The sequence below is a fragment of the Amblyraja radiata genome, chromosome 47, assembly GCF_010909765.2.
Source record: "Amblyraja radiata isolate CabotCenter1 chromosome 47, sAmbRad1.1.pri, whole genome shotgun sequence".
In the NCBI taxonomy this organism is placed as follows: Eukaryota; Metazoa; Chordata; class Chondrichthyes; order Rajiformes; family Rajidae; genus Amblyraja; species Amblyraja radiata.
Genome location: NC_046002.1, coordinates 7,767,719 through 7,794,937, shown reverse-complemented (window position 1 = coordinate 7,794,937; position 27,219 = coordinate 7,767,719). Strand labels below are relative to the sequence as shown.

Here is a 27,219-nt window from a genome sequence, read left to right as displayed (position 1 = left end):
CATGCTGTCCAACATAGAAACATAGAAAATAGGTGCAGGAGTAGGCCATTCGGCCCTTCGAGCCTGCACCGCCATTCAATATGATCATGGTTGATCATCCAACTCAGTATCTTGTACCTGCCTTCTCTCCATACCCCCTGATCCCTTTAGCCACAAGGGCCACATCTAACTCCCTCTTAAATATAGTCAATGAACTGGCCTCAACTACCTCCTGTGGCAGAGAATTCCACAGATTCACCGTAGCCTACTTCCTTCGCTCCATAGATGCTGCTGCACCCGCTGAGTTTCTCCAGCACTTTTGTCTACCTCCACAGATTCACCACTCTCTGTGTGAAAAATGTTTTTCTCATCTCGGTCCTAAAAGACTTCCCCCTTATCCTTAGGCCAGTTCATTGGCTATATTTAAGAGGGAGTTAGATGTGGCCCTTGTGGCTAAAGGGATCAGGGGGTATGGAGAGAAGGCAGGTACAGAATACTGAGTTGGATGATCAGCCATGATCATATTGAATGGCGGTGCAGGCTCGAAGGGCCGAATGGCCTACTCCTGCACCTATTTTCTATGTTTAAACTGTGACCCCTTGTTCTGGACTTCCCCAACATTGGGAACAATCTTCCTGCACCTAGCCTGTCCAACCCCTTAAGAACTGGCAACACTATATGTTATAGGTGGACAAAAATGCTGGAGAAACTCAGCAGGTGAGGCAGCATCTGTGGAGCGAAGGAATAGGTGCCGTTTCGGGTTGAGACCCTTCTTCAGATGTCTCGACCCGAAACATCACCCATTCCCTCGCTGCATAGATGCTGCTGCACCCGCTGAGTTTCTCCAGCATTTTTGTCTACCTTTGATTTTTCCCAGCATCTGCAGTTCTTTCTTAAATATGTTATTGTGATTGTGATATAAAAATGTTTGCGAATGTTACACATTATCGGGGCAATATTCAAAGTGTATCACTCCCAGTATATAGCATGAGACCACACTCGGCGTTTAAGAAGCATTTAGACAGAATCATGGGTGGTCGGGAGATATGGGGAGAAGGCAGGAACGGGGTACTGATTGGGGATGATCAGCCATGATCACATTGAATGGCGGTGCTGGCTCGAAGGGCCGAATGCACCTATTGTCTATTGAAAAGATTTAATAGGAATCTGAGGGGTAGTTGAGGCGGGGACTATCGAAACAGTTAGGCAGGTACATGGATAGGGCGGGTTTAGAGGGATATGGGCCAAACGCAGGCCGGTGGGACCTAGTGTAGATGGGGCATTGTGGCTAGGGTGGGCAAGTTCGGCCGAAGGGCCTGTTTCCATGCTCTATGACTGAACTGTGGGCAGTTCTGGTCACCCAATTACAGAAAGGATAGCAATAAGTTGAAAATGGTGCAGAAGTGATTCACCAGGGTGTTACCTGGGCCTCAGGTGTATATACTCCAAAGAAGTCACTATATATATATATAAATATATAGGGACGCCAGATGGCACAATGGGCTAAGTGTTCGGCTGGCAACCGGAAGGTAGCCGGTTCGAATCCCGCTTGGAGTGCATACTGTCGTTGTGTCCTTGGGCAAGACACTTCACCCACCTTTGCCTGTGTGTGAATGTGTGTGAGTGATTGGTGGTGGTCGGAGGGGCCGTAGGCGCAGATTGGCAGCCACGCTTCCGTCAGTCTGCCCCAGGGCAGCTGTGGCTACAGAAGTAGCTTACCACCACCGAGTGTGACTGAGGAGTGAATGAATAATGCGATGTAAAGCGCCTTGAGTATTAGAAAGGCGCTATATAAATCCCATCCATTATTATTATTATTGGAGAGGTTGTGTAGGCCGGGACTTTTTTTTTGGAGTGTCGTAGGCTGAGGGAACAATTTTGTTCCCTGAAGGTTGAAGGATTCTAAAGCTAGAGGGCATAGAGTTCAGGCAGAGATTTTAAAATAGGACAGAGTGCTGGAGTGACTCAGCGGGTCAGGCAGCATCTGTGGGGAACATGGATAGGTGACGTTTCACAGAGTGCTGGAGTAACTCAGCGGGTCAGGCAGCATCTGTGGAGAACATGGATAGGTGACGTTTCACAGAGTGCTGGAGTAACTCAGCGGGTCAGGCAGCATCTGTGGAGAACATGGATAGGTGACGTTTCACAGAGTGCTGGAGTAACTCAGCGGGTCGGACAGCATCCGAGGAGAATTCATATCTCATTGAAACATATAAGATTGTTAAGGGTTTGGACACGCTAGGGGCAGGAAACATGTTACCGATGTTGGGGGAGTCCAGAACCAGTGGCCACACAGTTTAAGAATAAGGAATAAGCCATTTGGACCGGAGACGAGGAAACACTTTTTCTCAGAGAGTTGTGAGTCTGCGGAATTCTCTGCCTCAGATGGAGGCAGGTTCTCTGGATGCTTTCAAGAGAGAGCTAGATAGGGCTCTTAAAGATAGCGGAGTCAGGGGATATGGGGAGAAGGCAGGAACGGGGTACTGATTGTGGATGATCAGCCATGATCACATTGAATGGCGGTGCTGGCTCGAAGGGCCGAATGGCCTCCACCTGCACCTATTGTCTATTGTCTATTGAGAACGTGGATAGGCGATGTTTCTGATCTGTTATAACACAAATTGCTGGAGTAACTCAGCGGGTCATGCAGCATCTGTGGAGAACATGAATAGGTGACGTTTCACAGAGTGCTGGAGTAACTCAGTGGGTCAGGCAGCATCTGTGGAGAACATGGATAGGTGACGTTTCACAGAGTGCTGGAGTAACTCAGCGGGTCAGGCAGCATCTGTGGAGAACATGGATAGGTGACGTTTACACAGAGTGCTGGAGTAACTCAGCGGGTCAGGGAGCAGAAGGAATGGGTGACGTTTTGAAGTTTGGGGTCTGAAGAAGGGTCTCGCCCAGAAACATCGCCCGTTCCTTCTCTCCACAGACGTCGCCTGTCCCGCTGGGTCGATAACTGCCCGTAATCTCTCCGCGTTGTCGAATTTAACAATACCCGGCAGATTGACGTGGAGCTCGACACGGAAGCAAGAAAGGAAATGAGTGAGGGGAGAGCGCACGCGGACATAGAAATGAATCTGTAAATATTCTGTAGGCAGGTGAGGAGGAGGAGACAGGAGGCGCGGTGGCGCAGCGGGTAGAGCTGCTGCCTCACAGCGCCAGGGACCCGGGTTCGATCCTGACTCCGGGTGCTGTCTGTACAGAGTCTGCACGTTCTCCCCGTGACCTGCGTGAGTTTTCTCCGGGCCCTCCGGTTTCCTCCCACACTCCAAAGACATAGAAACATAGAAAATAGGTGCAGGAGTAGAGGCCATTCGGCCCTTCGAGCCTGCACCACCATTCAATATGATCATGGCTGATCATCCAACTCGGTATCCCATCCCTGCCTTCTCTCCATACCCCCTGATCCCTTTAGCCACAAGGGCCACATCTAACTCCCTCTTAAATATAGCCAATGAACTGTGGCCATCAACTAGCTTCTGTGGCCGAGAATTCCACAGATTCACCACTCTCTGTGTGTGAAAACAAATCTCGGTCCTAAAAGATTTCCATCTTATCCTTAAACTGTGTGACCCCTAGTTCTGGACTTCCCCAACATCGGGAATAATCTTCCTGCATCTAGCCTGTCCAACCCCTTAAGAATTTTGTATGTTTCTATAAGATCCCCCCCTCAATCTTCTAAATTCTAGCGAGTACAAGCCGAGTCTATCCAGACGTGCGGGTTTGTAGGTTAATTGGCTTCGGTAAAATTGTAAATTGTTACTGGTGTGTGTAGGATAGGACTGACGTGCGGGGTAATCGCTGGTCGGCGCGGAGTCGGTTTGCTGGAGGTCCTGTTTCCACGCTGTGACTCTAAAGTCTATAGATGTTGGAATCAGGAGGAACAAGCAGCAGCATCCGCGGAGGGAATGGACAGGCGACGTTACGGGTCGGGACCCCTCCTCAGAGTGATGGAGTAGGGGGTGAATCACAGAGGGGGGCGGCGGAGGGGGGTCGGCAAGATCCTGTCGGAGAGAGGAGGAGAACTTCAGCCGTGAGGAGCTCTAACGGCGGGACTGTCATATGAGGAAAGATTGAAAAGACTAGGCTTGTATTCCCTGGAGTTTAGAAGGATGAGGGGCAGAGGATCTTATAGAAACATATAAAATTATAAAAGGACTGGACAAGCTCGATGCAGGAAAAATGTTCCTAATGTTGGGCGAGTCCAGAACCAGGGGCCACACAGTCTTAGAATAAAGGGGAGGTCATTTAAGACTGAGGTGAGAAAAAACTTTTTCACCCAGAGAGTTATGAATTTGTAGAATTCCCTGCCACAGAGGGCAGTGGAGGCCAAGTCACTGGATGGATTTAAGAGAGAGTTAGATAGAGCTCTAGGGGCTGGTGGAGTCAAGGGATATGGGGAGAAGGCAGGCACGGGTTATTGATAGGGGACGATCAGCCACGATCACAATGAATGGCGGTGCTGGCTCGAAGGGCCGAATGGCCTCCTCCTGCACCTATTTTCTATGTTTCTAGCAGTGAAATAATGACAGGAGCAACAGCAGATGCTGCAATGGCGTGCGAATCTGGGAGCAAAACACAAAGTGCTGGAGGAACTCAGCGCGTCAGGCAGCATCTGTGGAGGGTGAATGATGCAAGGGTGGAGAGAAAGCTGGAAAAGGGAGGTGGGATGGGACAAAGCCTGGCAAGTGTAGGTGGCCAGGTGAGGTGTAGGTGACCAGGTACGATGCAGGTGAGGTGAAGTGTGTGGGGTGGGGGGTGGATTGGTAGATGGGTGAAGTAGTGAATCTGGATCAGAGCATTTAGTTCATTGTCACGTGTACGGAGGTACAACGTTGCGTGCTAACCAGTCAGCGGAAAGACAATACATGATCACAATCGAGCCGTCCACAGTGTACAGATACAGGATAAAGGGAATAACGTTTAGTGCAAGGTAACGCCCGATTATAGATAGTCCGAGGGTCTCCAACGAGGTGGATGGGAGGTCAGGACCGCTCTCTAGTTGGTGAGAGGACGGTTCAGTTGCCTGATAAGAGCCGGGAAGAAACTGCCCCTGAATCTGGAGGTGTGTGTGTGTGTGTGCGTTCGTTTTCACACTTCTGTACCTCTTGTCCGATGGGAGAGGGGAGAAGAGGGAGTAACCGGGGGGGGGTGAGACTGGTCCGCGATGATGCTGCTGGTCTTGCCGAGGCAGCGTGAGGTGTAGATGGAGGCGATGGATGGAAGGGAGGTCGGTTTGTGTGTGTGTGTGTGATGGTCTGGGCTGCGTCCACAATTCTCTGCAGTTTCTTGTGGCCTTGGTTCCCAAACCAGGGGGATAAAATGCTCTCCGCGGCGCATCTGTAGAAGTTGGTGAGTGTTGTAGGGGTCATGTCAAACTTCCCACGCCTTCTTGAGGAAGAAAAGCCACTGGTTTAGGGTAATCCCCGGGATGGCGGGACTGTCATACGCTGAGAGAATGGAGCGGCTGGGCTTGTACACTCTGGAGTTTAGAAGGATGAGCGGGCATCTCATTGAAACATATGAGATTGTTAAGGGTTTGGACACGCTAGAGGCAGGAAACATATTCCCGATGTTGGGGGAGTCCAGAACCAGGGGCCACACACAGTTTTTTTGTGAAGAAGGGTCTCGACCCGAACGTCACCTATTTCCTTCGCTCCATAGATGCTACATTGTGATAGTACCTGCCTCAACGACCACCCTGTGCAGCCCATTCCGTACACCTATCACACTTGGTGTAAAAAAAAAAGTTGCCCCTCAGGTTCCTATTATAAGATTGTTACCGGTTTGGACACGCTAGAGGCAGGAAACATGTCCCCGATGTTGGGGGAGTCCACAACCAGGGGCCACACACACACACAGTTTAAGAATAAGGGGTCGGCCATTTAGAACGGAGACGAGGAAACACTTTTTCTCACAGAGAGTTGTGAGTCTGTGGAATTCTCTGCCTCAGAGGGCGGTGGAGGCCAGTTCTCTGGATGCTTTAAAGAGAGAGCTAGATAGGGCTCTTAAAGATAGCGGAGTCAGGGGATATGGGGAGAAGGCAGGAACGGGGTACTGATTGGGGATGATCAACCATGATCACATTGAATGGCGGTGCTGGCTCGAAGGGCCGAATGGCCTACTCCTGCACCTATTGTCTATTGTCTGTGTCTTTGCCACTACGGACTTCAGTTTTGTTTAGCTAGTATTAGTTTTTAATTGATCATATTATTGATTATTATATATTTATCTGTGTCTTATTGTGTTTATGGGTCTCTAAATATTGTCTCTAAATAGTGGAGTCAGGGGATATGGGGAGAAGGCAGGAACGGGGTACTGATTGAGGATGATCAGCCATGATAACATTGAATGGCGGTGTTGGCTCGAAGGGCCGAATGGTCGTCTCCTGCACCTGTTATCTATTGTCTATTGGTGTGCTGTGTTGGCCGTTGCTTGGATCATGGCTGGTCCAGGACTAGTTGTTGGTGATATTCACTCTGAGGGACGTGAATCATTTGACCATCTCTACCTTGATCCTGTCAATGCAACGTATGTGGATCTCTTGGCTTCCTGAAGTCCATCACTTGCCGTGGCCGTAGAGGAACAGCAGTCAGAGAGCTTCCATTGGAGAGAGGAGAACGTATAGATTAGAGATACAGCGCGGAAACAGGCCCTTCGGCCCACCGAGTCCGTGCCGACCAGCGATCCCCGCACACTGCCACCATCCTACACACACACACACATACACACACCAGGGACAATTTAACGTTTTATAACAAGCCAATTAACCTACAAATCTGTGTAAGAAAGAACTGTAGATGCTGGTAAAGTAACTCAGCGGGTCAGGCAGCATCTGTGGAGAACATGGATAGGTGACGTTTCACAGAGTGCTGGAGTAACTCAGCGGGTCAGGCAGCATCTGTGGAGAACGTGGATAGGTGACGTTTCACAGAGTGCCGGAGTAACTCAGCGGGTCAGGCAGCATCTGTTGAGAAGGGGAATGGGCGACGTTTCGGGTCGAGTCTGAAGAAGGGTCTCGACCCGAAACGTCGCCCATTCCTTCTCTCCACAGATGCTGCCTGACCCGCTGAGTTACTCCAGCATTTTGTGTCAACCTACAAATCTGTACGTCTTTGGAGTGTGGGAGGAAACCGGAGCACCCGGAGAAAACCCACGCAGGTCACGGGGAGAAGGTGTAAACTCCCTACAGACAGCGCCCGTAGTCAGGATGGAACCCGGGTCTCTGGCGCTGTGAGGCAGCAACTCTACCGCTGCACCACCTCGACCTCTCCCAAAGTAGCCACAGTTTGGTCTCAATGGGTCCAAGAAAGGTCTCGACTTAAACCTATTGCTTTTCCTCCAGAGATGCTGCCTGTCCCGCTGAGTTACTCCAGCATTTTGTGTTTTATCTTCGGTGTAAACCAGCATCTGCAGTTCCTTCCTACATAGAGCCCAGGTGGTGAGAGGACGGTTCAGTTGCCTGATAACAGCCGGGGAAAAAAACTGTCTCTGAATCTGGAAGTGTGAGTTTTCACACTTCTGTACCTCTTTGTTATGTTCAGATCAGTTTTTGTGACTATTTTTATGACTGTTGGCAGATTAATTTCTCTCCTGGGTTAAATAGACTTCTATCGTATCGAAGGGTCTCGACCCGAAACGTCACCCATTCCTTCTCTCCAGAGATGCAGCCTGTCCCGCTGAGTTACTCCAGCATATTGTGTCTTATCTTCGATTTAAACCAGCTTCTGCAGTTCCTTCCTACACAAATGGGCTGAGTACATTGGTGGATTCATTTCACTGAACATGGGGATCCTTCAGCCCATCATTCCGGGCTACATTCATGCTTCTGGGCTGGACAAGGCCAGCAGCATCATCGCGGATCAGTCTCGCCCCCGGTCACTCCCTCTTCCCCCTCTCCCATCGGGCAAGAGGACAGAAGTGTGAAAACGAACACACACACACCTCCAGATTAGAAACATAGAAAATAGGTGCAGGAGTAGGCCATTCAGTTTCAGTTTCTTCCCGGCTGTTATCAGGCAACTGAACCGTCCTCTCACCAACTAGAGAGCGGTCCTGACCTCCCATCCACCTCATTGGTGACCCTCGGACTATCTTTGCTCCATAGATGCTGCCTCACCCGCTGAGTTTCTCCAGCATTTTTGTCCACCTTCGATTTTTCCAGCATCTGCAGTTCTTTCTTAAACACTCGGGCTATCTTTAATCGGAAGATTCTTATCGGAAGTCTGAAGAAGGGTCTCGACCCAGATCGATACCCATTATTTCTCTCCGGAGATGCTGCCTGACCCGCTGAGTTACTCCAGCACTCTGTGAAACGTCACCTATCCATGTTCCCCACAGATGCTGCCTGACCCGCTGAGTTACTCCAGCACTCAGTGGAACGTCACCTATCCATGTTCTCCACAGATGCTGCCTGACCCACTGAGTTACTCCGGCACTCTGTGAAACATCACCTATCCATGTTCTCCACAGATGCTGCCTGACCCGCTAAGTTACTCCAGCACTCTGTGTCTGTCTTCTGTTTAAACCAGCATCTGCAGTTCATAGAAACATAGACAATAGGTGCAGGAGTAGAGGCCATTCGGCCCTTCGAGCCTGCACCGCCATTCAATATGATCATGGCTGATCATCCAACTCGGTATCCCACCCCTGCCTTCTCTCCATACCCCCTGATCCCTTTAGCCACAAGGGCCACATCTAATTCCCACTTAAATATAGCCAATGAACTGTGGCCTCAACTACCTTCTGTGGCAGAGAATTCCACAGATTCACCACTCTCTGTGTGTAAAAAATGATTTTCTCATCTCGGTCCTAAAAGACTTCCCTCTTATCCTTAAACTGTGTGGCCCCTAGTTCTGGACTTCCCCAACATCGGGAACAATCTTCCTGCATCTAGCCTGTCCAACCCCTTAAGAATTTTGTACGTTCCTATAAGATCCCCCCTCAATCTTCTAAATTCTAGCGAGTACAAGCCGAGTCTATCCAGTCTTTCTTCATATGAAAGTCCTGACATCCCAGGAATCAGTCTGGTGAACCTTCTCTGTACTCCATCTATGGCAAGAATGTCTTTCCTCAGATTAGGAGACCAAAACTACGCAATACACCAGGTGTGGTCTCACCAAGACCCTGTACAACTGCAGTAGAACCTCCCTGCTCTTATATCATTTAGTATATCTCGTGTGACTAGGGCACATTGTAATTCACATTCTGTGACTGTCGTACAGTGTGTGTGTGTGTCTTTCGGCCCATGCGAGGCCCCTATTTTGATGACTGTGGGGCAGAAACCGATGAAGGGGAATTGATGCTTACAGTAGCTGGGGCACCAGCTGACATTATTTGCGTTAATCCCCACTATCGCTGACACAATGCGTTTAAAAACAAATCTGCCCGCCTCAGCAGCTGCCATTGGGAGCCGACTCTTAAATTGAGGCCCAGGCTTGGTTGGGCCTAAGCAATGGCTTCACTGGATCTTGTCATTTAGAAACTTAGAGAAATAGGTGCAGGAGTAGGCCATTTGGCCCGTCGAGCCAGCACCGCCATTGACAATAGACAATAGACAATAGGTGCAGGAGTAGGCCATTCGGCCCGTCGAGCCAGCACCGCCATTGACAATAGACAATAGGTGCAAGAGTAGGCCATTCGGCCCATCAAGCCAGCACCACCATTGACAGTAGACAATAGGTGCAGGAGTAGGCCATTCGGCCCATCGAGCTAGCACCGACATTGACAGTAGACAATAGGCGCAGGAGTAGAGGCCATTCAGCTCGTCGAGCCAGCACCACCATTCAATATGATCATGGCTGATCATCCCCAATCAGTACCCCGTTCCTGCCTTCTACCCCATATCCCTTGATTCCGTTAGCCCCCAGAACTATATATAACTCTCTCTTGAATAGATATCTTCATCAGATAGGACCAGAACAAATAACTAATGTGTAGGAAAGAACTGCAGATGCTGGTTTAAATCGAAGGTAGACACAAAATGCTGGAGTAACTCAACGGGTCAGGCAGCATCTGTGGAGAACATGGATAGGTGACGTTTCACAGAGTGCTGGAGTAACTCAGCGGGTCAGGCAGCATCTGTGGGGAACATGGATCGGTGACGTTTCACAGAGTGCTGGAGTGCGGGACAGGCAGCATCTCTGGGGAGAAGGAATGGGTGACGTTTCGGCTCGAGACCCTTTGGGTCTCGGCCCGAAACGTCGCCCATTCCTTCTCTCCAAAAAGAACTAATTTTTCAAATGGTGCCAAGTGCTACGGGTGCGAATTATCTGATATTATGACATTTTCTCTGTTTTCAAATCCTCTGCCAGGATATAAGCCTGCGTTCGTCCGTTCATTTGTTTTTTTGTTCGTTCCTGTCAAGGCGCTGTGCGCACGGCAACCAGCCAACAGTCGCTTGTCTTTTCATGTTCAATTTAATTTTAAGTTCAAGTTTTTTTGCGTAGGGAGTGGATGAGAAAGTGGGATTAACGGTTGACGGATGGTCTGGGCCAAAGACGTGCGGGTTTGTAGGTGGATTGACCCCCCCGGTAAAAATTGTAAATTGTCCCTAGGGTTGTGTTAGTGTACGGGGGTGATCGCTGGTCGGTGCCACAGGTGATGCTTCAGTTCCAGACCTATCTTCAGGCTCGCTGGAGAAAACGAATGGGTGACGTTTCAGGTCGAGACCCTTCTTCAGACAGACTCCAGTCTGAAACATAGAAAGTAGGTGCAGGAGTAGGCCATTCGGCCCTTCGAGCCTGCACCGCCATTCAATAAGATCATGGCTGATCATCCAACTCAGTATCCCATCCCTGCCTTCTCTCCATACCCCCTGATCCCTTTAGCCACAAGGGCCACATCTAACCTCCTCTTAAATATAGCCAATGAACTGTGGCCTCAACTACCTTCTGTGGCAGAGAATTCCAGAGATTCACCACTCTGTGTAAAAAATGTTTTTCTCATCTCAGTCCTAAAAGATTTCCCCCTTATCCTTAAACTGTGACCCCTTGTTCTGGACTTCACCAACATCGGGAACAATCTTCCTGCATCTAGCCTGTCCAACCCCTTAAGAATTTAGTAAGTTTCTATAAGATCCCCCCTCAATCTTCTAAATTCTAGCGAGTACAAGCCGAGTCTATCCAATCTTTCTTCATATGAAAGTCCTGTCATCCCAGGAATCAGTCTGGTGAACCTTCTCTATGGCAAGAATGTCCTTCCTCAGATTAGGAGACCAAACCTGTACGCAATACTGCAGGTGTGGTCTCACCAAGACCCTGTACAACTGCAGTAGAACCTCCATGCTCCTATACTCAAATCCTTTTGCTATGAATGCTAACATACCATTCACTTTCTTCACTGCCTGCTGCACCTGCATGCCTACTTTCAATGACTGGTGTACCTGAAGGAGGGTCGCGACCTGAAACGTCACCCATTTATTTTTCCCCAGCGATGATGTCTGACCCGCTGAGTTACTCCAGCTTTCTGTGTCTCTCTGCAGTTCCTTGGTCTCCTACTGTCAGATTTTAAATGGCAGATGGATGGAACTTGCTTGCGTTAGGCGGTGGGCAAGTACCAACTGTGTTCTGTGCTTTGCTGTGGACTTTGGAAGTGCGATCAATCTGATTGACAGTGACTATGACTATTTAATTGTTTAAGAAGGAACTGCAGATGCTGGAACAATTGAAGGTAGACAAAAATGTTGGGGAAACTCAGCGGGTGAGGCAGCATCTATGGAGCGAAGGAATAGGCGACGTTTCGGGTCGAGATGTCGCCTATTCCTTCTCTCCATAAACGCTGCCTCACCCGCTGAGTTTCTCCATTCATGGGACTTTCATATGAAGAAAGACTGGATAGACTCGGCTTGTACTCGCTAGAATTTAGAAGGTTGAGGGGGAATCTTATAGAAACTTACAAAATTCTTAAGGGGTTGGACAGGCTAGATGCAAGAAGATTATTCCCGATGTTGGGGAAGTCCAGAACAAGGGGTCACAGTTTAAGGATAAAGGGGAAATCCCTTAGGACCGAGATGAGAAAATCATTTTTCACACAGAGTGGTGAATCTGTGGAATTCTCTGCCACAGAAGGTAGTTGGGGCCACAGTTCATTGGCTATATTTAAGAGGTAGTTAGATGTGACCCTTGTGGCTAAAGGGATCAGGGGGTATGGAGAGAGGGCAGGTACACGATACTGAGTTGGATGATCAGCCATGATCATATTGAATGGCGGTGCAGGCTCGAAGGGCCGAATGGCCTCTCCTGCACCTATTTTCTATGTTTCAGACTGGAGTCTGTCTGAAGAAGGGTCTCGACCTGAAACGTCACCCATTCGTTTTCTCCAGCGAGCCTGAAGATAGGTGATCCCTTTAGCCACAAGGGCCACATCTAACTCCCTCTTAACTATAGCCAATGAACTGGCCTCAACTACAGTGTGTGTGTGTGTGTGTGTGTGTGTGTGTGTGTGTGTGTGTGTGTGTGTGTGTGTGTGTGTGTGTGTGTGTGTGTGTGTGTGTGTGTGTGTGTGTGTGTGTGTGTGTGTGTGTGTGTGTGTGTGTCTCTCTCTCTGTCTGTCTCTCTGTCTCTCTGTCTCTCTCTCTGGCACAGTACTGGTGGGAACAGGTCTGCGTGTGTGTAACACTGGGGTACAGTACTGGTGGGGATGGTTCTGTGTATATATAACTGCGGGAACTCTTGAGCTGGTGGTGGGGTGGGGGGTGTGTGTGTGGAGGATTTATACGGGGGGGGAGGGGGGGATCGCTGAGCTGTTTTGGGGGCATTGCAGGCTGTAGAGGGGAGCGTTGGACTTTTTCTGTTGCACTCCAAGCTCTCCGGAGAGATGAAAGGGGTGAGGACTGGGGGATGGAGTGGGGTGGGAGGGGGTGGGGGGGATAACGGCTCCGTATCTGACCCTGCTTCCAACCCCTCCCTGCAGGAATCCTACCCCTTGGTGCCCCCCATATGGTTTGTCGAGTCTGATGACCCAAGCCTGGCTGCCGTGCTGGAGCGGCTTGTCGACCTCAAGAAAGGCAGCACCCTGGTGAGTATCGAAAACCAACGGCATGTCGGCCTCTATAACAAGAGCAGTCGAGTATAGGAGCAAAGAGGTCCCTCTGCAGTTAGAGGATGCAGGGTGACTCGGACAGGTTGGGGGAGTGGGCAGATGCACGGCAGATGAAGTTTAATGCTGGATAAATGTGAGGTTATCCACTTTGGTATAAAAAACAGGAAGGCAGATTACTATCTAAATGGTGTCAAGTTGGGAAAAGGGGATCTGGGGGTCCTTGTTCATCAGTCTATGAAAGTAAGCATGCAGGTACAGCAGGCAGTGAAGAAAGCGAATGACATGTTGGCCTTTATAACAAGAGGAGTTGAGTATAGGAGCAAAGAGGTCCTTCTGCAGTTGTACAGAACCCTGGTGAGACGACACCTGGGGTATTGTGTCCCATAATTTGAGGAAGGACATACTTGGTATTGAGGGAGCCCAGCGTAGATTCACCAGGATAATTCCCGGGATGGCGGGACTGTCATATGCCGGAGCGGCTGGGCTTGTACACTCTGGAGTTTAGAAGGATGAGAGGGAATCTTATTGAAACATATAAGATTGTTAAGGGTTTGGACACGCTGGAGGCAGGAAACATGTTCCCGATGTTGGGGGAGTCCAGAACCAGGGGCCACACACAGTTTAAGAATAAGGGGTCGGCCATTAAGAACGGAGACGAGGAAACACTTTTTCTCACAGAGAGTTGTGAGTCTGTGGAATTCTCTGCCAGAGGGCGGTGGAGGCCGGTTCTCTGGATGCTTTCAAGAGTGAGCTAGATAGGTTGTGAGGTTATCCACTTTGGTGGCAAAAACAGGAAAGTAGACTATTATCTGAATGGTGGCCGATTAGGAAAAGGGGAGATGCAACGAGACCTGGGTGTCATGGTACACCAGTCATTGAAAGTAGGCATGCAGGTGCAGCAGGCAGTGAAGAAAGCAAATGGTATGTTAGCATTCATAACAAAAGGATTTGAGTATAGGGGCAGGGAGGTTCTACTGCAGTTGTACAGGGTCTTGGTGAGACCACACCTGGAGTATTGCGTACAGTTTTGGTCTCCTAATCTGAGGAAAGACATTCTTGCCATAGAGGGAGTACAGAGAAGGTTCACCAGACTGATTCCTGGGATGGCAGGACTTTCATATGAAGAAAGACTGGATAGACTCGGCTTATACTCGCTAGAATTTAGAAGATTGAGGGGGGATCTTGTAGAAACGTACAAAATTCTTAAGGGGTTGGACAGGCTAGATGCAGGAAGATTGTTCCCGATGTTGGGGAAGTTCAGAACTAGGGGTCACAGTTTAAGGATAAGAGGGAAGTTTTTTAGGACCGAGATGAGAAAATCATTTTTTACACAGAGAGTGGTGAATCTGTGGAATTCTCTGTCACAGAAGGTAGTTGAGGCCAGTTTATTGGCTATATTTAAGAGGGAGTTAGATGTGGCCCTTGTGGCTAAAGGGATCAGGGGGTATGGAGAGAAGGCAGGGATGGGATACTGAGTTGGATGATCAGCCATGATCATATTGAATGGCGGTGCAGGCTCAAAGGGCCGAATGGCCTCTACTCCTGCACCTATTTTCTATGTTTCTATAGGGCTCTTAAAGATAGCGGAGTCAGGGGATATGGGGAGAAGGCAGGAACGGGGTACTGATTGGGGATGATCAGCCATGATCACATTGAGTGAAGGCTCGAAGGGCCGAATGAGCACCTTCGCTCTGTACTGATTTCTCTCCTCTCTCTCTCCCTCCTTCTCCCCCTCTCCCCCTCCCCCTCCACCTCCTTCTCCCTCCCCCTCTCCCCCGACAGCTGCTTCAGCACTTGAAGCGAATAATCTCCGACCTGTGCAAACTCTACAACCTCCCTCAGCACCCCGACGTCGAGATGTTGGATCAGCCTCTACCGACGGAACAGGTGAGTGGTGGTGCGCGCGTGTGTGTGCGTGCGTGATTTTCGATCCTTCGAAGGAGGGGGCAGCACAGTGGCGCGGCGGGCAGAGCCAAAGATCCGACAGCGAGCGAGATAGACCACTCGACGCAAAAGACGTGGTACGGTCATGGGGTATTTTCGGCCCCATTTCCGTAACCGGCTTCCGTCTCCGCCCTAAAGATCTCATCACAGCGGAGCAAAGATACTAGTGCAGAGACGGGAACATCCTCGTAAAAATCAAAGTTCTTTGGTAAAAATCTTCTCCTCGTTTTCAGAATTATAATTAATTAACACAAACTGTTCCCCCGCAACGTTGATTACACTGCGAGTCGGGTCGGGTCGGGTTACTGAAATGGATGAAATAAAGGCCCATTGCGTACTACACATCAGCCCATTGCATTTAGAAGGGGTGGTCTATCATGCTCCGCTATAGGATCTTTGGGTAGAGCTACTGCCTCACCGCTCCAGAGACCCCCCGCATTCCATCCTGACTACGGGCGCTGTCTGTGCGGAGTTTGCACGTTCTCCCCGTGACCTGCGTGGGTTTTTTTCTCCAGGATTTCCGGTTTCCTCCCACACTCCAAAGACGTGCAGGTTTTTTTGTCTAATTGGCTTCGGCATAAATGTAAATTGTCCCTAGTGTGTGTAGGATAGTGTTAGTGTGTGGTCATTGCTGGTCGGCATGGGCCGAAGGGCCTATTTCCGTGCTGTATCTCTAAACTAAATACCCACTCTATCCAGGCCTTTCACTATTCGGTACGATTCGATAAGTTGTTCCCCCACCCCCCATCCTTCTGAACACCAGCAAATTCAGACGTAATGCCATCAAAGAATAAACAATAGGGAACTCAGCAGTTGTATAGGGCTCTGGTGAGACCACATCTGGAGTATTGTGTCCAGTTTTAGTCTCCTAATTTGAGGAAGGACATCCTTGTGATTAAGGCAGTGCAGCGTAGGTTCGCGAGATTGATCCCTGGGATGGCGGGACTGTCATATGAGGAAAGATTGAAAAGACTAGGCTTGTATTCACTGGAGTTTAGAAGGATGAGGGGGGGGTCTTATAGAAACATATCAAATTATAAAAGGACCGGACAAGCTAGATGCAGGAAAAATGTTCCCAATGTTAGGATTGTCCAGAACCAGGGGCCACACAGTCTTAGAATAAAGGGGAGGCCATTTAAGACTGAGGTGAGAAGAAACATTTTCACCCAGAGAGTTGTGAATTTGTGGAATTCCTTGCCACAGAGGGCAATGGAGGCCAAGTCACTGGATGGATTTAAGAGAGAGTTAGATGGAGCTCTAGGGGCTGGTGGAATAAAGGGATATGGGGAGAAGGCAGGCACTGGTTATTGATTGGGGCCGATCAGCCATGATCGCAGTGAATGGCGGTGCTGGCTCGAAGGGCCGAATGGCCTCCTCCTGCGCCTAGTTTCTATGAGTATCTATGAGGCGCAGGAGTAGGCCATTCGGCCCTTCGAGCCAGCACCGCCATTCAATGTGATCATGGCTGATCATCTACAATCAGTACCCCGTTCCTGCCTGCTTCCCATATGCCCTGACTCCGCTATCTTTAAGAGCCCAATCTAACTCCAGTCCATTGTACTCCAGGCCTGAGTGCGTTCCAGCATCACCCTGCGACCCATTCGGACTCAGGAGCTGTGTGCTACTTTGGCGCTTTTAAGAAGGAACTGCAGATGCTGGAAAATCGACAAAAGTGCTGGAGAAACTCAGCGGGTGCAGCAGCATCTATGGAGTTTTCTGTGGAATTCTCTGCCACAGAAGGTAGTTGAGGCCAGTTCATTGGCTATATTTAAGAGGGAGTTGGATATGGCCCTTGTGGCTAAAGGGATCAGGGGGTATGGAGAGAAGGCAGGTACAGGATACTGAGTTGGATGATCAGCCATGATCATATTGAATGGCGGTGCAGACTCGAAGGGCCGAATGGCCTACTCCTGCACCTATTTTCTATGTTTCTACGTTTCCTCTCACCTAGGCAAGGCAAGGCAAGGCAACTTTATTTATATAGCACATTTCATACACGAGGCAGACTCAAAGTGCTTCACATAAAAACATGTCATACAATAAAATGAAATAATAAAATGAAATAAAATAGAAGAACTAAAAGAAAAGAAAAGCAAAATTAAAAATGCATTATAAAAAAGTGCAAACGTTAAAAGTGCAATGTAGTTAAGATTTAGCTGAAAGCTAAAGTAAACATAAAAGTTTTCAGTCTTGTTTTAAAAGTGGTCAAAGTTGAGGCAAGTCTTAAATCTTCAGGAAGTTTATTCCAGCTATTTGTTGCATAGTAACTAAATCCTGCTTTCCCATGTTTTGTATTTACTCTGGGAATCACTAACAGATTGGTTTCAGAAGATCTTAGTGGTCTAGAAGGCTTATATAGTGGCTTACACCTAGTCCCATCTACCTATATAACCATATAACAAATATGGTTGTATGGTAATCTAATTTTTTTCTCTGTAAAGTACTCTGGCATCGACATGATTTGATTTAAAAGCGCTAAATAAAAAAAAATTACGTACTTATTTATCACCCCCCCCCCCCCCACAGAGCACGCGAGATGACGTCACGTCCGAGGAGGAAGACGAGGAGATGGCGGAGGTGAGACCGCGTTCCCATCGTGCAGGCGGGCGGGTGATGATGCCTCTGGGACGCCTCGGTTGCCCCTCCCCCACCCCTCCCCCCACCCTACCCACATCCACAAAGCTAGACCGTGTTGTGGGCTGAGCTGCTCTTTCGTAGCCGTGGGCGCCTGGATGCCGCGAGGATGTCTCCATTAGTGGGAGAGTCCAGGACCAGAGGGCACAGCCTCAGAATTAGAGGGCGTATCTTCTGGAAGGAGACGAGGAGGAATTTCTTTAGCCAGAGGGTGGTGAATCTGTGGGATTTGTTGCCACAGACGGCGGTGGAGGCCACAAGTCAGTGGATATTTGTAAGGCTTTTTAACAGATTGGCAGATTTTTGATTAGTGCGGGTGTCAGGGGTTATGGGGGAGAAGGCAGGAGAATGGGGTTCGGAGGGAGAGATAGATCGGCCTACGATTGAATGGCGGAATGGACTTGATGGGCCAAATGGCCTAATTCTGCTCCCTGAATTTATGAAGTCCCAGGTTCAATCCTGACTACGGTGGCGCAGCGGTAGAGTTGCTGCTTTACAGCGAATGCAGCGCCGGAGACCCGGGTTCAATCCCGACCACGGGTGCTGTCTGTACGGAGTTTGCACGTTCTCCCCGTGACCTGCGTGGGTTTTCTCCGAGATCTTCGGTTTCCTCCCACACTCCAACTCATAGGTTAATTGGCTTGGTGTAAATATAAAAATTGTCCCTAGTGAGTGTGGGGCGGTGTTAGTGTGCGGGGATCGCTGGTCGGCACGGACACGGTGGGCCGAAGGGCCTGTTTCCGTGCTGTATCTCTAAAACTATAGTAAGCTAAACAGTTGAAGAAGGAACTGCAGGTGTTGGAAAAATGGAAGGTAGACAAAAATGCTGGAGGAACTTAGCGGGTGAGGCAGCATCTATGGAGCGAAGGAAATAGGCGACGTTTCGGGTCGAGACCCTTCTTCGCAAAAATGCTGGAGAAACTCAGCGGGCGAGGCAGCATCTATGGAGCGAAGGAATAGGTGACCTTTCGGGTCGAGACCCTTCTTCAGAAGTTTAAGATGCTGCCTGTCCCGCTGAGTTAAGGGCCTGTCCCACATTCACGACCTCTGCCGAGTTTGCCCTTGACTCGTACTCACAGCATGGTCGTCACGAGATCGTAGCAGGCCGTGATGCTAGTCGTAGGTACTCGTGGCATCAAGTAGGTCGGGGCATTTTTCCTAGCACGATGAAACATGTCCACGAGTAAAAAAGGTCGCGAATTAGGTCATGAAAGTGGGACATGCCCTTTAGTTTTAGCAAAGAGATCCTTCTGCAGTTGTACAGAGCCCTAGTGAGACCATACCTGGAGTATTGTGTGCAATTGTGGCCTGTTGGCCTTCATAACAAGAAGAGTTGAGTATAGGAGCAAGGAGGTCCTTCTGCAGTTGTACAGAGCACTAGTGAAACCACACCTGGAGGATTGTGTGCAGTTTTGGTCCCCTAATTTGAGGAAGGACATTCTTGCTATTGAAGGAGTGCAGCGTAGGTTCACCAGGTTAATTCCCGGGATGGCGGGCCTGTCATATGCTGAGAGAATGGAGCGGCTGGGCTTGTACACTCTGGAGTTTAGAAGGATCTTATTGAAACATATAAGATTGTTAAGGGCTTGGACACGCTAGAGGCAGGAAACACTTTACCGGTGTTGTGGGAATCCAGAACCAGGGGCCACACACACACAGTTTAAGAATAAGGGGTCGGCCATTTAGAACGGAGACGAGGAAACACTTTTTCTCACACAGAGAGTTGTGAGTCTGTGCAATTCTCTGCCTCAGAGGGCGGTGGAGGCCGGTTCTCTGGATGCTTAAAAATAGTGGAGTCAGGGGATATAATGGATGGGATTTATATAGCGCCTTTCTAGAATACTCAAGGCGCTTTACATCGCATTATTCATACACTCCTCAGTCACACTCGGTGGTGGTAAGATACTTCTGTAGCCACAGCTGCCCTGGGGCAGACTGACGGAAGCGTGGCTGCTAATCTGCGCCTACGGCCCCTCCGACCACCACCAATCACTCACACACATTCACACACAGGCAAAGGTGGGTGAAGTGTCTTGCCCAAGGACACAACGACAGTATGCACTCCAAGCGGGATTCGAACCGGCTACCTTCCGGTCGCCAGCCGAACACTTAGCCCATTGTGCCATCTGTCGTCCTATGGGGAGAAAGCAGGAACGGGGTACTGATTGGGGATGATCAGCCATGATCACATTGAATGGCGGTGCTGGCTCGAAGGGCCGAGTGGCCTGCTCCTGCACCTATTGTCTATTGGATCACAGGGAGAGGTTGGACAGACTTGGATTGTTTTCTCTGGAGTGCCAGAAGCTGAGGGTGGGATGTGGATAGTCTATTTTAAACTAAACAGCGGTGCTTTGGGAGATATAGCTGCCCCTGAACCTGGCCGTTACGGATTGCAGGCCCCTGTACAACGTGGCTCTTTCTCTCCTCTCCCAGGACAATGAGGACCTGGACCATTACGAAATGAAAGAGGAAGAGCCAGCGGAGGGCAAGAAGTCTGAGGACGAGGGGATCGGCAAGGAAAACCTGGCGATATTGGAGAAAATTAAAAAGAACCAGAGGCAAGATTATCTAAATGTACGTGTCTGTAGGAGACTCTGATAGCCCGGGTTATTGTGTTAGCCCTGGCTCTGGTTTGTTCATGACAATGTTTTATGGGGATGCATCACAGCTTTGTGGTCAAAGCTCAACCCGAGACATCGCAATTGCAGACACAGCCCAGACCAAAGATCCTATAGCGGAGCAAGATAGACCACTCCTGCTAAATGCAATGGGCTGACGTGTAGTACGCAACGGGCCTTTTTTTCATCCATTTCAGTAACCCGACCCGACCCGCAGTGTAATCAACGTTGCGGGGGAACAGTTTATGTTCATAAATTATAATTCTGACAATGAGGAGAAGATTTTTTACCAAAGAACTTTGATTTTTACGAGGATGTTTCCGTCTCCGCGCTAGTTATCTTTGCTCCGCTATGGCGGGATCTTTGGTGCGGAGACGGAAGCCGGTTACGGAAATGGGGCCGAAAATTGCCCATAACCGTTCTACGTCTTTTTCGTCAAGTGGTCTATCTTGCTCGCTGTAGGATCTTTGGCCCAGACCATCGCGCCGACCAACCACCCGACCATTGGGCAGGAAGGAACAGCTTTAAACCGAAGAAACATAGACAATAGGTGCAGGAGTAGAGGCCATTCGACCCTTCGAGCCTGCACCGCCATTCAATATGATCATGGCTGATCATCCAACTCAGTATCCTGTACCTGCCTTCTCTCCATACCCCCTGATCCCTTTAGCCACAAGGCCCACATCTAAATATAGCCAATGAACTGTGGCCTCAACTACCTTCTGTGGCAGAGAATTCCACAGATTCACCACTCTCTGTGTGAAAAATGTTTTCTTCATCTCGGTCCTAAAAGATTTCCCCCTTATCCTTAAACTGTGACCCCTTGTTCTGGACTTCCCCAACATCTGGAACAATCTTCCTGCATCTAGCCTGTCCAACCCCTTAAGAATTTTGTAAGTTTCTATAAGATCCCCCCTCAATCTTCTAAATTCCAGCGAGTACAAGCCGAGTCTATCCAGTCTTTCTTCATATGAAAGTCCTGCCATCCCAGGAATCAGTCTGGTGAACCTTCCCTGTACTCCCTCTATGGCAAGAATGTCTTTCCTCAGATTAGGAGACCAAAACTGTACGCAATACTCCTGGTGTGGTCTCACCAAGACCCTGTACAACTGCAGTAGAACCTCCCTGCTCCTATACTCAAATCCTTTTGCTATGAATGCTAACATTGACACAAAAAGCTGGAGTAACTCAGCGGAACAGTTTGTTACGTTCTCCCCGTGACCTGCATGGGTTTTCTCCCAGATTTCGGTTTCCTCCCACGCTCCAAAAACGTGCAGGTTTGTAGGTTAATGGGCGTAGATGTCAAAAAATTGTTAGTGTGTGGGGGGGGATCGCTGGTCGGTGTGGACTTGGTGGGTCGAGACCCTTCTTCAGACCTCAGAGTGTGGAAGAAGGGTCTCGACCAGAAACGTCACCCATTCCTTTTCTCCGGGGATGCTGCCTGACCCGCTGAGTTACTGCCTCACAGCGCCAGAGACCTGGCTTCGATCCCGACCGCGGGTGCTGTCTGTACGGAGTTTGCGCGTTCACCCCTGGGGATTTTCTCCGGGCGCTCCGGTTTTCTTCCACTCCAAAGACGTGCGGGTTTGTAGGTGAATTGGCTTGGGTATAATGAATGATACTTTAATATCACGTGACTCTTTGTTTTGCATAATTGTAACTTGTCCCGAGGACAGTGTAAGTGTGCGGGGATCGCTGGTTGGCACGGACTTGGTGGGCCGAAGGGCCTGTTTCCGTGCTGTATCGCCCCTAGTGCAGCGTAGGTTTACAAGGTTAATTCCCGGGAATGTCATACGCTGAGAGAATGGAGCGGCTGGGCTTGTACACTCTGGAGTTTAGAAGGATGAGAGGGTTTCTCATTGAAACTTATAAGATTGTTATCCATATAACCATATAACAATTACAGCACAGAAACAGGCCATCTCGGCCCTACAAGTCCGTGCCGAACACTTATTCTCCCCTAGTCCCATCTACCTGCACTCAGACCATAACCCTCCATTCCTTTCCCATCCATATACCTATCCCAATTTATTTTTAAATGATAAAATCGAACCTGCCTCCACCACTTCCACTGGAAGCTCATTCCACACAGCTACCACTCTCTGAGTAAAGAAGTTCCCCCTCATGTTACCCCTAAACTTCTGTCCCTTAATTCTGAAGTCATGTCCTCTTGTTTGAATCTTCCCTACTCTCAATGGGAAAAGCTTATCCACGTCAACTCTGTCTATGTTAAGGGTTTGGACACGCTAGAGGCAGGAAACATGTTCCCGATGTTGGGGGAGTCCAGAACCAGGGGCCACACACACACAGTTTAAGAATAAGGGGTAAGCCATTTAGAACGGAGACGAGGAAACACTTTTTCTCACAGAGAGTGGTGAGTCTGTGGAATTCTCTGCCTCCGAGGGCGGTTCTCTGGATGCTTTCAAGAGAGAGCTGGATAGGGCTCTTAAAGATAGCAGAGTCAGGGGATATGGGGAGAAGGCAGGAACGGGGTACTGAGTGGGGATGATCAGCCGTGATCACATTGAATGGCGGTGCTGGCTCGAAGGGCCGAATGACCTACTCCTGCACCTGTTGTCTATTGTCTAAACTTAACGAAAAGTTTTTCAGTTTCTCCTCCACTCCCTGCACGCTGACCATTGGCCACTGGAGGTTTTTGGTGGGTTATATTTTACGAGCTTTGAAGCTGGATGTAGAGGATAGTTTTTGGGGAGGTGCTGGGTATCTGACGCAGGAGGGGGGGGGGGTTCGGGCCGGTGTGGATGGTGGAGAGACACACAAAACGCTGGAGGAACTCCTTGGGACTGGCAGCATCCCTGGAGAGAAGGAATGGGTGACGTTTCTGGTCTTCAGACTGGTGTTGGATGGCTGGGGCAGGCTAGAGGGGCCAAATGGCCTCTTACTCTCCCAGGTGCTCACCTTCTGCCCGTTTGTTTCTGCAGGGGGCGGTGTCGGGATCTGTTCAGGCCACCGACCGACTTATGAAAGAACTCAGGGATATTTACCGATCAGAGAGTTTTAAAGCAGGTAAGACTTACTGGCGGCCCGAGATCTGAGTGATTGGTTCCCTCGTATGAACCGTCATCCTGTGTCTGTGTGTGTCTCTTGTCTCTGTGTTGCCCCTGGTCTGTGTAAACGTAAACTGCTGGTCTGCTTCAGTGGCAAAGCTGTTAACTCAGCATCCAGGGCGAATCACCGGGCGATGCAAGTTATAATCATGCTGTATTTACATTTATTTTTTAGATATTTTTAGTTTTTACCGAGATAGCATGTAAACCGGCCGTGTGTGTGTTGCCGTGTGTGTGTGTGTCTGTATCTGTGTGTGTGTATCTGTATCTGTGTGTGTGTGTCCGTATCTGTGTGTGTGTTGCCGTGTCTGTGTGTGCGGGTCTGTGTCTGTATCTGTGTGTGTGCTGTGTGTGCGTGTACATGCGCGTGTGTGTCTGTGTGTGCGTGCGTGTCTGTGCGTGCGTGTCTGCGTGCGTGTGTGCGTGTCTGTCTGCGTGCGTGTGTGTGTGCGTGCGTGTGTCTGTGCGTGTTGCCGTGTGCGTGGTGTGTACGTGCGTGCGTGTGTGTGCGTGCGTCTGTGCGTGCGTGTGTCTGCGTGTTGCCGTGTGTGTGTGTGTGTCTGCGTGCGTGCGTCTGCGTGTTGCCGTGTGTGTGTGTGTCTGCGTGCGTGCGTGACTGCGTGTGTGCGTGCGTGCGTGCGTGACTGCGTGCGTGCGTGCGTGTGTCTGTGCGTGCGTGCGTCTGCGTGTGTCTGTGCGTGCGTGTCTGCGTGTGTGTGCCTGCGTGCGTGTGTGTCTGTGCGTGTGTGTCTGTGTGTGCGTGTTGCCGTGTGTGTGTGTGTCTGTGCGTGCATGGCGTGTGTGTACGTGCGTGTGTGTGTGTCTCTGCCTCTGTGCTGCCCTACGTGATTACCAAAGCTCCTAAACCTACGATGGGCTTACGTTCTGATAAACCCATCGTAAATACGATACGTCGGTAATGACACCTAACCTCCCAAACATTCTTCCTCGTCTGATATCCAACAATCTAATTTGAGGGAGGACATCCTTGTGATTGAGGCAGTGCAGCGTAGGTTCACCAGATTGATCCCTGAGATGGCGGGACTGTCATATGAGGAAAGATTGAAAAGACTGGGCTTGTATTCACCAGAGACCCGGGTTCAATCCTGATCTCGGGTGCTGTCTGTATGGAGTTTGCATGTTCTCCCCGTGACTGCTTGGGTTTCCTCCCACATCCCAAATACGTGAGTGCGGGTTTGTAGGTTAACCAGTTTCTGTAAGTTGTTCCTAGTGTGTGTAGGGTAGTGTTAGTGTACGGGCCGGTGAGCCGAAGGGCATGTTTCCACGCTGTATCTCTAAACTAGACGGAACTCTTCCCTTGTGGTTTCCCTTCATTCAGTTTGTTCTTCATGTGCGGCAGAGTGCGCACTCAGTCAATTGTACATCGGAGTTGGGGCGTGGACGGTTGGCGGTGGGAGGTCTGCACAGGGCTCTGACGACCTTTGGTACAGGGCGTGATTTGATTTCTTTATCCTTTTCCCCCCCCACTAGGAAACTACGCAGTCGAGCTCGTCAACGACAGCTTATACGACTGGAACGTGAAGATCCTCAAGTAAGTGGCTCTCGCTGCTCCGACCTTCCGTTTGTGTGCAAGGAGGGTCTCGACCGGAAACGTCGCCTATTTCCTTCGCTCCGTAGATGCTGCCTCACCCGCTGAGTTTCTCCAGCATTTTTGTCTACCCTCTCTCTCTATGGGGCTGGTCAGGTCGCATTTGGAGCAACATGGGCTAATTTGAACTCCCATATAGAAACATAGAAAATAGGTGCAGGAGGAGGCCATTCGGCCCTTCGAGCCAGCACCGCCATTCATTGTGATCATGGCTGATCGTCCCCTATCAATAACCCGTGCCTGCCTTCTCCCCATATCCCTTGACTCCACTAGCCCCTAGAGCTCTATCTAACTCTCTCTTAAATCCATCCAGTGACTTGGCCTCCACTGGATGGGAATTTCATAAATTCACAACTCTCTCGGTGAAAAAGTTTTTTCTCACCTCAGTCTTAAATGGCCTCCCCTTTATTCTAAGACTGTGTGGCCCCTGGTTCTGGACTCGCCCAACATTGGGAACATTTTTCCTGCATCTAGCTTGTCCAGTCCTCCTATAATTTTATATATATATATCTGAGGAAGGATGTTGCCGGCTCTGGAGAGGGTCCAGAGGAGGTTTGCAAGAACCATCCCAGGAACAAGTGGGTTAACATACGATGAGTGTTTGACGGCACTGGGCCTGTACTCGCTGGAGTTTAGAAGAACGAGGGGGGGGGGGGGAGAACCTCATTGAAACTTACAGAATAGTGAAAGGCCCGGATAGAGTGGATGTGGAGAGGATGTTTCCACTAGTGGGAGAGTCCAGGACCAGTGGTCACAGCCTCAGAATTAAAGGGCGCTCTTTTCGAAAGGAGGTGAGGAGGGACTTCTTTAGTCAGGGGGTGGTGAATCTGTGGAGCTCGTTGCCACAGAGGGACCTGGAGGCCAAGTCAGTGGATATTTTTTAAGGCATAGACAGACAAGTTCTTGATTAGAACAGGTATCTGTCAAGGGTTATGGGGAGAAGGCAGGTGAATGGGATTAGGAGGCAGACATCAGCCAGCATTGAATGGTAGAGTAGACGCGATTTGTCCACCTTGAGCACCTCTCAACGGCCCTTTGTCTGATTTCCAAATGGCTCCTCAATCTCTCCCTACATTCCCCCTTTTGCGCCTACTCCCTCCTCTTCCTCAGCAGTTGTACAGGGCTCTGGTGAGACCACGTCTGGAGTATTGTGTCCAGTTTTGGTCTCCTAATTTGAGGAAGGACATCCTTGTGATTGAGGCAGTGCAGCGTAGGTTCACATAGAAATTAGGTGCAGGAGTAGGCCATTTGGCCCTTCGAGCCTGCACCGCCATTCAATATGATCATGGCTGATCATCCAACTCAGTATCCCGTACCTGCCTTCTCTCCATACCCTCTGATCCCCTTAGCCACAAGGGCCACATCTAACTCCCTCTTAAATATAGCCAATGAACTGGCCTCGACTACCCTCTGTGGCAGAGAGTTCCAGAGATTCACCACTCTCTGTGTGAAAAAAGTTCTTCTCATCTCGGTTTTAAAGGATTTCCCCCTTATCCTTAAGCTGTGACCCCTTGTCCTGGACTTCCCCAACATCGGGAGCAATCTTCCTGCATCTAGCCTGTCCAACCCCGTAAGAATTTTATAAGTTTCTATAAGATCCCCTCTCAATCTCCTAAATTCTAGAGAGTATAAACCAAGTCTATCCAGTCTTTCTTCATAAGACAGTCCTGACATCCCAGGAATCAGTCTGGTGAGATTGATCCCTGGGATGGCGGGACTGTCATATGAGGAAAGATTGAAAAGACTAGGCTTGTATTCACTGGAGTTTAGAAGGATGAGGGGGTATCTTATAGAAACATAAAATTATAAAAAGGACTGGACAAGCTAGATGCAGGAAAAATGTTCCCAATGTTGGGCGAGTCCAGAACCAGGGCCACACAGTCTTAGAATAAAGGGGAGGCCATTTAAGACTGAGGTGAGAAAAAACTATTTTCACCCAGAGAGTCGTGAATGGCTGATGTTTCGGGTCGAGACCCTTCTTCAGACTGATATCAGGGGAAGTGGGTGGGACAAAGATAGAATGTAGTCGGAGACAGTAAGACTCCTTCTCTGACCCGCTGAGCTACTCCAGCACTCTGCGTCTATCTACAAACCTGCACGTCTTTGGAGTGTGGGAGGAAACCGAAGATGTCTAGAACCAGGGGCCACAGTTTAAGAATAAGGGGTCGGCCATTTCGAACGGAGACGAGGAAACACATTTTCTCACAGAGAGTTGTGAGTCTGTGGAATTCTCTACCTCAGAGGGCGGTGGAGGCCGGTTCTCTGGATGCTTTCAAGAGAGAGGGCTCTTAAAGATAGCGGAGTCAGGGGATATGGGGAGAAG

General features: G+C 49.6%; 1 protein-coding gene across 1 annotated transcript in view; it reads left to right on the top strand.

Annotated features, from left to right (window-relative positions):
- ube2q1 (ubiquitin conjugating enzyme E2 Q1) overlaps window positions 1–27,219 on the top strand; it is a 48,827-nt gene that overhangs the window by 7,149 nt on the left and 14,459 nt on the right. Inside the window, exons 6-11 of the mRNA XM_033015876.1 lie at window positions 12,787–12,999; window positions 14,806–14,910; window positions 17,494–17,544; window positions 20,035–20,175; window positions 23,162–23,246; window positions 24,779–24,839. Coding sequence (XP_032871767.1) covers window positions 12,787–12,999; window positions 14,806–14,910; window positions 17,494–17,544; window positions 20,035–20,175; window positions 23,162–23,246; window positions 24,779–24,839 — 656 coding nt within the window. The remainder of the gene's footprint in view (window positions 1–12,786; window positions 13,000–14,805; window positions 14,911–17,493; window positions 17,545–20,034; window positions 20,176–23,161; window positions 23,247–24,778; window positions 24,840–27,219) is intronic.